The 10,069-nt window shown below is 42.4% G+C and overlaps 1 protein-coding gene across 1 annotated transcript; it reads right to left on the bottom strand.

The window, feature by feature from the left end:
- Positions 1 to 975: 975 nt before the first annotated feature.
- Positions 976 to 9,807, bottom strand: LOC140236158 (rhombotin-2-like). The gene is made up of 3 exons (XM_072316127.1): positions 9,650 to 9,807; positions 2,502 to 2,717; positions 976 to 1,165 (listed from the first exon to the last, which is right to left on the bottom strand). Exons 1-3 carry the CDS (start codon positions 9,724 to 9,726, stop codon positions 976 to 978), a joined length of 483 nt encoding a protein of 160 aa, XP_072172228.1. The 5' UTR covers positions 9,727 to 9,807.
- Between the last annotated feature and the right edge of the window lie 262 nt (positions 9,808 to 10,069).

Genomic DNA, 10,069 nt, shown 5'->3' on the forward strand with positions numbered 1-10,069 from the left:
AGCTTTTGAAGGAAGTATAAGGCACTGCTGTTGCTGTTGGTGATGGTATTGTTGCTGTCGTTGGCGGCGTTGTTGTTTAATAGTGGGTGGTTTTTCTGTTGCCGCTGTCCACGCTACACATTGTTTGTGGTGTGAAATCACCAGGCTTGGAATAAAGTGAGCGGCTACTTAGTATATTATACGACAAAGTGTCGGTTCGATGGAACATCTCCATGTGCTGACGGATCTGTATCGATACTCTATCAATCTGTGTTATCGGTAGCAATTTATATCAGCAATCTTACTCGCGTCATTTAAAGGCCAAATCGTCAAGTTGGTAGCGTCCATGACATACGAAGTATTACTCAGTATTGCGGAGAGATGTTTTCGAGATAATGAACGTCATGTTCATGGATGAAAGCATCATGGACATCGAATGCCGTGTCTTCGCTTTGCTGAGTCTCCGCCACACATCCGCTGTATAAAAGGCCTATACAGTGCCAGATAGAATACGGTGTGCCATTACTATCACTCAGCTACATCGCACAGAGTTACGTCCACTTTTGTTTGCAGTTTGGGCATGAATATCGGCGTACTTCGAGCGACCAAAAAAATAAAAGAAAGTAAAAAGACATATTTAATCTCATTGAAAAAATGCATGAATACTAATCGTCCATTATCGTTATATACAAAACTGACTAAAAAGGGAAGAAAATCATACAAAAGCATCAATTTGTCCACTTTGTTGGTTGAACACGATATAGGGTAACACGGGCTGATTAGATAGGAAGATTCGAAGATCAAAGAGAATTCATGGGAAAGAGATGAGAAAAAAATGTCCAGCGGAACGAGCTGCGAAGATGTGTGCGACCCTTTCTTGCTCTCTCGCTGCAACGTCATGGAGCGTATATCAGAGGGATGTCTTCCAACTCGGCGATGTGATCGGCAAGCCGTGGCTCGAACACAAGGCGGCTCAGCCCACACGGCGAGTCAGGGTCAGTGGTCTTCGCACACGATCTTGGAGCCGACCAGAAAGTACTTGTCGCCGACGCAGAAGTGCTTGTCGCACTGCGAACACTTGAAGCACTCGAGGTGGTAGCGACACTCGGCCGACGTCGTCATGACCAGCTCGTAGGCGGGGATGGACCGGTTGCACGCCGAGCACACACCGCTGGGAGCGAACAGTCTGAATGAACGTGAGACATGGCGCAAAATGGTTTTAAGTTCCCCTGGACATGATCATTATGATTGGATCTTGCTACCGAGCAATACATGTACTTCAGAACCTTCCTTATCAACTTCATCTAGAGTAGGCCCTACGTTGGTTCAGCAGGAAGAGAGAATGAAATTGTAAAGTCTAATACTCTTCAAAGGAATGTTACAAATTCTGAACATTTTAACGACCTTTGGTGCATCAGCTGTCTTTATCAGGGCCGACGGAGCGTTTTCAAAAGTGTGGGGGGGGGCACTTCCGGGTTTGATGAGCTAACAAGCAAAAAAAAAAAGGGGGGGGGGTCCTCAGCTCATCTCTCCCCTTCCACTTCCGAGTTTCTTCGGCTGACAAGCAAAAAAGAAAAGGGTCTTCACATAATCTTACCGCGAGATCAGGTCAAGATATTCCTTTGTATGGTGCACAAAAAGTGTGGGGGCCCGAGCCCCCACGTCCCCCCCCCCCCCCCCGGTTCCGCCGGCCATGTTTATGGTGGACACAAAATAATAATCGCAGTATATCATTAGGGTTTTGCTTCGAGCGAACTGTCGATAGTAATATGCGAGCATCTGCCAAAAGGGGGCGCTCGTAGCGTCACTGCAAGCTTCTTCGATTTCAAGCAATCCGAGCACACAGTAGTGCCTCGTATCATCCCAATTCATGTGTTTCGGTTCTGCATGGGATCTAGACACTGCGTAATACCCTCATTCCACAGAGATTTATTCTCATCGGTCACTCGTCGGTAGAAAGGTTTGTCGCTTCCGGTCATCCATCGAAGTATATCGGATCGCAGCCTGATGAATCCGACTTGTGTTTGTCGCCTATTAGGTCAGTCTCAGAAACGTTGCACGTGATCCTCATCGGACGATATTGCCTCATCGGATCATGCCTGACATGTCTGACACTGACCTGACGGATTCATTAGACTGTGATACACCTCGGTGGGTTGCCGGAAGCAAAAAACTTTGCTTCCGACGAGTGACCGATGAGAAAAAAAAAAAATCGGTGGAACGAGGGTATTCATCACGTCTGATTTCGTCTGAAGCTGAAAATTGATTAGCGTGAGGAAGAAGCAACATTATCGGTAAAGGAGAGGGCGAAGATGGAAATGAAAGCTGACTATTCGTGGTTCGCCCAGGTGACTAGCAGCTAGTCACCTGGGCGAACCACGAAGGGTCGGCAGCTGCTGCATTCTGCATTCACCCGTTTTCTTGTGTAGGTGGTAAGGGGATCACTTACCTACCGACACCCTGCCCTGAAACATAGAAACCCTGAAACATAGAAAGAGAGGTAATATTAGTTAAGTATATACCTGAGATAGTCCCTCTTGCACAGCTTACGACCCAGCTTGGTGTACATGTGACAGTCTACCTCCCCGAGTCGACACTGGCAGAGATCGCAAGACAGGCAGTCCTCGTGCCAGTACTTGTCCATGGCCCGAAGGAAGTAGCGCTCCCTGATCGATTCCTTGCAGCCGTGGCACTCGAGGTGCGACGGGTTGACGTTCAGCACCTCGTCCACCGTTTCGCTGAGGGGGAATCGAAGAGGAGAAGGAGACATTGACTCGACACGAAAATAAAAAGATAAGAGAAGAATTGCGCTTTGGTTTGGTTGAGTACATAAATTGATGAGAGACAGTATATTTGCATCACACTTTCAAACTCAAGATATCCGACACACTTTTAATAGACCCGTTCGCAGTCAGCAATGGTTCAAATCACTAAAAATTTCAAACCATCAGTTTCAATTTATCAATTTCAATTTCATCTTTATTTCATTAAATTTCTCGACAATTGCATATATACATATCACTTTCTTTGGTTTCAGAGAATAGGGTAAGCCAATTATTTGAAGTGAAAATGAGTATACAATAATTGTGTTGAAACAGAGAAGTCGGGACTAGTAAAACTGGACATCACCCACTTACATAATCCAATTTGCTTTTTTGAACGGTTAAACTCCCTTGAATGTGCAAAATTGTGCACGAAATCGTTCAGTCGCTGTCCACTTCATTGGTCATTACTGCTCTGTCTCATTTTGTCCTTGTTTTTACTGTCCTTAAACTGCTCATGCGCAGAATGTAACTCCAAACTGACTGGTTTTAATGGAGAAGCACTGTTTGGAATTTTTAAAAAATGAACCTAAGATAAAACAATGCAAAGCGAACCCACTCCAAGGCTGATATCGGTATGTGTGTTCATAAACTGAAGATGACTTACACTCTCTAGATATAAGAACCAATGGGGAAGTCGAGAGGTGATGACATCATCACCCTTCAGATTTGCATAATTATGTAACTGTGACTATATAAATATTCGCGACCGCATGATATATTCCAAGTTTCTCTTATTTCTTTAATTTCAAGAACACCTTTGGTATTAAGTTTATACAACGGTACTGTTTTGACCGAAGTTGTCCTGTGCGCAGAGGGGGGTTTCCTTTCATCCTGTAGAAGTGCATGGCTTTCGTTGTCTTTTTTTTTTTTTCCCTTCATCTATACTCCCTTTGCCTTTAGCTATTAGAAGTGAAAGTAATCGTTGGATTTCCTTTCAATTTTATTATATTCAAATGATATTATAGACACATACAGTCACCAGCAAGGAACGTATAATAATGTAAGCTCATGTTATATACCTCAGCTTGAAATCTGAATATGCAGAGGTATATTGAATAGAGTAATGTGATATCCACAGCTTGAATTGTGGTTGGTTGGCTAAGCATCATGTGACACTCATTGTTTCACTATAGTATTGATCCGTGGTGCACTGACCTTGACTACTTCGTGGGAAAATCAACGTAATGGATACACTTCATTTACTATACCAAAATGATGAAGACATTGTCATGTACTATAACTGGACTATATATACCAGGGATCCGCTTCATGAAAGCCTTATGAGAAACCCCTGGGGTCCGTTTCACGAAATCATCACATAAAAGTCTTTACATAAATCCCAGATTTAGTCGTTCATACGTACCTAGAGAAACTGTCACAAAAAAGTAAAATCCACTTCATGAAGTCTCTCATAATAAAGTGTGCCTTATGAGCGAAAAGGCTATAAATCGACTTACATAAAACGGAGCCCAGACGCTACAATCTAGTATCACACAGTCGATATGCCTCATTCATGTAATACGAATAAAGTGCATGAGAATTGTCATTAGAGACTGTCGGAAGTGTGTACCGGTACATTTTGTCTGCAGCCCCGAAGTAAGTTTCAGAGGCGAACTTCTATACATTTTCTTCCTCTTTTCTCTGTCATACTTCATCGCAGCATCTTACATCGGTACATTAGGGCCCCACTTCATAAAAGATGTTCGGATAACAGCTCTTGCTGGAATGCTAATTTCCAGTAGCAACAGCCAGTCAGGAAGCTGGATTCTTGTCGTTACCATGACAATGGCCATTCCAGCAAAGAGTTGCTATTATAATCATCAACTTTGTATTAAATGGGGCCAAGATAATGTGTCTGTCATGGTAGGGTATAGGTCTACGCGTTTACAACCAAAAGAGGTACCGGTACCTCGAATTTATGGGTATGACGCAATTTCAGGAAAATACTTCCAGTTAAGCTGTTTATGCATCACTAAATGAAGAAGACGTAATTGTTCAGTAAAATGTTGTACGATATAACTATATAGAGTTAGCCTTGCACATAATAGTGCAGATCAATATTGAGGTAGGATCTTAGGAGCCAGGGAGGGCGTGTTGAGCGTGCTGTATCACCACAGCACAACTCAATCTATTGTGTTACTCGGGAGCAGCTATCGAGGCTCGTGGCTATCAACACACACGGAGAAAAAAAAATGGGCGGAGGCCTTCTTCAAGCGTAATCACTTCAAGATGGAACCTCTCCGCGCCGGAAGTTGAAGGGCCTATCTCGGAAATTACGAGTCTGACGTCCTAATTAGATGTCGATGGGGTTTTTGTGACGTCATCCCTGACCCCATGGGTCAAGTGCATCCTCCGTCCCCTCCATTGTGTACGACGAGTGTTGCGTGCGTTCACCTGGCCCGAATTGCCCGAGAAGGGATCGAGTACGAATTCAGGTGAAAATCACATTCAGGTCGATCAAGGAGATTACCATGGATACGTGATGTAAACAGTATAAAAGAATAGTCTTGCGACGATCTCATTTCGAGACCTTCGGAGGGACAAAACGTGGGAACGCCAACACTGCCCTTGCGACAAAAAACAAGGTCTCAGTTTGATACCTGGAAACAGGGTCTCCGACCAAGGCAAGATATTATATGTAGGACCTACACATCCAGTAAAGTCTTTTGTAGCTGGTCTTGTCAGCAAGATTTTGTGTCAGAACAGCAGATCACCATTTTAAAGGGACTGTACAGTACTGGTTGAGGTGGGGATTCATGTTTTGAACATTCTTAGGTGAGATAGTGAGAAACATCTCATGAAATATGAAAGAGCATGTAATTTTAAAAAGGATTCAACGTTTATTTGATGAAAATTGGTGTTCAAATGGCTGAGATATCCAAAAAAAGTGATAATAATAAAAGGCGACATGCCCCACCTTTATTAGGATCTCTTTGTTTCACCTTGTTTTTGGATATCTCAGCCATTTCAAAACCGATTTTCATCAAATAAACTTTTGATACCCCTCAGAATTGCATGATCTTTGACATCTCATAGAGTGCTTTCTGAATATCTCGCAAAACGTTAAAAGCAAAATTCTCACCTCGACCAGAACTGTACATACCCTTTAAGAGTGATCATTACCCTATAGGCCCAGCCGACTCCTGGCTAAAGTCCAGTCCCCAGTCCAGCCATTTGGACATTGCCTTTTTTCCATGAAACCCTAGATGGAGACACTTTAATTTCCAGCATGAACTCGTGTCACCCAATGTGTTATCCCTGTTAGATGAGATGACCCTTTGACTACTGATAAGAGTTTGATTAGTTGCAGTGTTAAAACTCTCATTAGAATAAATATATTTTTTCATCATTGCATTCTAATCAGCCTCTCCATTTTCTCAGAATATTTATTTGAGTTAAGCGAAGAACTTGTGAAAAGCAATTCATATTCCACACACTATCTCAATGCTGGAAATTAATTGAACTAAACTGGACTGAATCCACAGCCACGTTCAGCTTTTCGGCCTGTGCTCTTACTGATATACCCTGGCCTGTCTGCCACAGAACATTGTTACATTAAAATAAAAACCGAACAAACAGTAACAAAACTCTTTCACGCTGGTACTGCCACATGATCACGGTTAGAGACTGATCATGTGGGACAAGCGAGCGATGTCAGGCCGGTATCTTACAAATTACAGTGTGCAAATATTTGCGTGCAAACATCGCGTGTTTGTGTGTGTGTCTGTATGTGTTTTTGCGAGTGCCTGCTATCTTATCTTATGTCGTGATTAATTTGACAGAAGACAACCACTTCACTGTTCAACCATTTCGCAAAGTAATTATTATTCCTCGATAAAACAAGCTAAGAATGGCTTAATCGGCTCTATGCCTTCTTTGTCTTTTAAAACACAGTGCCTGCTGCTTTATCTACATATACGAGATGCGACAGAAAAATTATGAAGGGCACTTATAATAGACGCGATAATTTGCTACAGAACAAGGCTGTACCAGTCAACTCCAATGTTTATTTATCTCGGCGAAAGACCAGATGTATTCAGCCAAGTTGCACCCTATACCCTCTGCAGTTGCCTTCATTTTGGCCACATTATTTTTTTTTTCCTGACGGCCGGTACATTGCCATGCTTCTTGTGTTGAATACGTTTGTTGTTTGGTTTAAATCATTCAAAACCATAAAACTTTGTTCGGTTCCTGTACCTGACATAGAATATTGCATATTTTGAGACAACTTTCTATATGGCAGGTAACACATTTATTTAATTGCGTTTATTCTTTATACTCAAGCCTTAAATTCGCTTCTTTCGCTAAAGTTTCTGTGGAAGCTGTGGAAACTGTGATGTCAAAAGCCACCCGAAACATCGCCAACAAATCGGAGACCGAAGTGCGATTTTCTTTCCTTGCAAAAGACTGCTGGAGCACGTCACGATGTGTACCTATCATGACTAGACTTTAAAAGCTTATTGGGGAGTTCAGAAATATTCATTAGTGACGTAGTAAAGTTGTATCCAGTTCAAATACAGACTAACAATAATCAGCTGTTTCTAAGGCCAGAAGGTCTCCTCTGTCAAATTTGTCCTTGACCAATGACCGGGTGTGTATTGTTTCAAGAGAGCCTTTGCTTGAACTATGAAGCTCTGCTCGTTTTACCCCACATGGAATCTAGTATAGCTAGTAGGTGATAACAATTACTATACTGACAAGGTGACATTGGTCTCCTGTCATGAAAAGTACTCTCCGGGAGGGTTAAAAGGATATTCATCTCATGTTTAACTTGTCGTTATTAGATAAGATGAAATCAAGCGAACGGACCAATCAACGTTTGTGAAAAAAAAAATCGACGAAAAACGCGATAGTCCCGGATATCAAAATTTCTCATGTTTTCACTGAACAATGCCGTCGGTCAAAGTAAATCACAATATAGTCATGAGATGATAAGAGTATCACCGAACCAAGACTTCAAATAATTTATGAATTAATTAGAATATTAATTTAGACTCTAGAACTTTTGAATTGATTCAAAATTTAAGATCTTATTAACTCTCAAAGTCACTAATGTGAAGTCGTTGAATACTTTCCAAATGTGAATTATTGACATTAATGTTCGTGATGTTCAACAAAGTAAAAAAAAAAGACAAGAGAAACGCTGCCTATTGTTAGACGGAACCAACCAGTGAATTTATATCCGTGAAGTTGTACAGTGTATTATCACTGTGGGTGCAAAGTCATCCGACTGCACATGATTTTAGGCCACAATTTGTTTTCCCCTCTCTCCCACCCCAACCCCACTCCCCGCACCCCCCTCTTTCTTGTAATGTTTCGTATCGGACGGACCTACGTATGTCTACAGCTCAAACATGGCACTGTTGACTCTCAGTAATTCTGGCAATCTGAGTGGAGAAGAGGCAGGGAGCTGGAGGGCTGAGTATTGATTGATAATTATATATTCTATTTCTTAATCTTCATTTTAAATGATTATGAGTTATTTTTCTCAAAGAACTTATATGGTTAGGATTAGGGTTGTGATAGGATTTTAGGTTTATGTGAGGAATATAGGATTAGGGATAGGGTTATATTTGTGGGTAGGTTTTATGTTTGGCGTAGCAGGAAGATATTCCATTGGAGCAATTGTCACAGGAGCAAAATGTCATGGAACCATACCAGAGCCCAGGGTTAAGTCATCTCCTCCAGTGGAATTGACGTTCGCGAGATGCAGGACTCGAACAATGATCTCTTGCTTACGAGTCTACATACAAAGAGCCTTATTTCACTCTACTATGTCAGGCGCTATAATTGTGATACAGAATCATCCTCACGGTTACCTTTCATGCATGTAACATTTTCTGGGGGAGGGGAGGAAGGGGGAGGGGAGGGGAGGGAGGGGGTAGGGAGGAGGAGGAGGCACATTTTCGTCTCTAGTCATAGCGTCACTTCAATAGTGGCATTACTTTTAGTACTCGAGCAAAGAAATTGAAAATAAGTATAATAGGCCTATTATCTCATCCTAAAGCATCTTATACAAACGTGATAAAGATGCATTGACGAACTCGCAAAATGGAAACACTGGACAAACTCGGCGAGTATTTTCATTGAAGCTGGGCTACCTGTATATCCAATTAATGTTAGATATACATAAAGGTCTGCTACCACCACCTATATAAGGATTCACGTTTTTTAGAAGCTGCAGTTAGGCCTATACAGATGTTGACAAGTTATCGCCTCTGCCTTTTCCATTTATGACCACAATCTGCTGATGTATGTCCACCACGTATGACACCATTGTCACAGAATGGCATAACCATGGAGCTACAACAGACGATTACACAGAGTTATAGGTCGTTAATTCAATTTACGATAATCAGTCGTAATTAGTCCCGGATTTGTCGTTCTACCTAAGCCAAACACACCCAAAACGTTGTCTTCCGATGCACGGATATCTGGAGGTAAAAGAATGATCACAGCTATTACCTGTCGTATGATTAGGGTTCATCTACGAAACTGAAGCGAAAATTTGCCGTGTTCATGAAGAGACTGTAGTAGAATTAAATAGGAAACCTAGTTTGATCTCACTATAGGAAATAGCTTTCTGTAAAGGCCCCTACAGCTCTTAGTGCATCCCTCATCGCTTTGTATTAGTAATTGCAATCCTAAAGTCACGACAGTCGATTCTAGCTCAGAAACATCCACTGAAAGACCATGACTGCACCCATAAAGATTATTTTGCAACAAGCATCACTCTTTCAGCTTCAGTTTAGTGTGAGCTGTCTATAAATGACAATCGTGTTGCATGTTACTCCGTGGAAGGCCCACATGCACCTGTTTGCGGGAACTTTTGCACCGCCACTTACCCGTTGGAGTCCGTCTGCCGCTCGTACAGCTGTCCCTCCACATCTCTCCTCACGGACACAACCTTTTCTTTCCCCATGGTGACCCAGTATTCGGACCTAGCTGCGGTGGCAATGTCGAGCTGTTTGTTACTACACTCCTGACAGCCTGGAATCGGAATTTATCGGACGACACAAAGTCGAGCCTCGAGCCGAGGTCTGGGACGAAACCAGAATCGAAAAGTTTTTTGAATAGTTCTAAAATTTTCGCCGCGGTGCCTTTTGAACGTACGCGTGGTCGATCACAGACAATGGGAAAGCGACACGGAGAAGTGCCGTAGTATCGCGTGTGTGCTAGTAATATGCGCGTGGAAGGCAGAACTTTACCCACGTTCCGTTCACAGCGCAGACAAGTCGGCACGCGACACAGTATTAGCATACCAA

The sequence above is a fragment of the Diadema setosum genome, chromosome 12, assembly GCF_964275005.1.
Source record: "Diadema setosum chromosome 12, eeDiaSeto1, whole genome shotgun sequence".
Classification (NCBI taxonomy): Eukaryota; Metazoa; Echinodermata; class Echinoidea; order Diadematoida; family Diadematidae; genus Diadema; species Diadema setosum.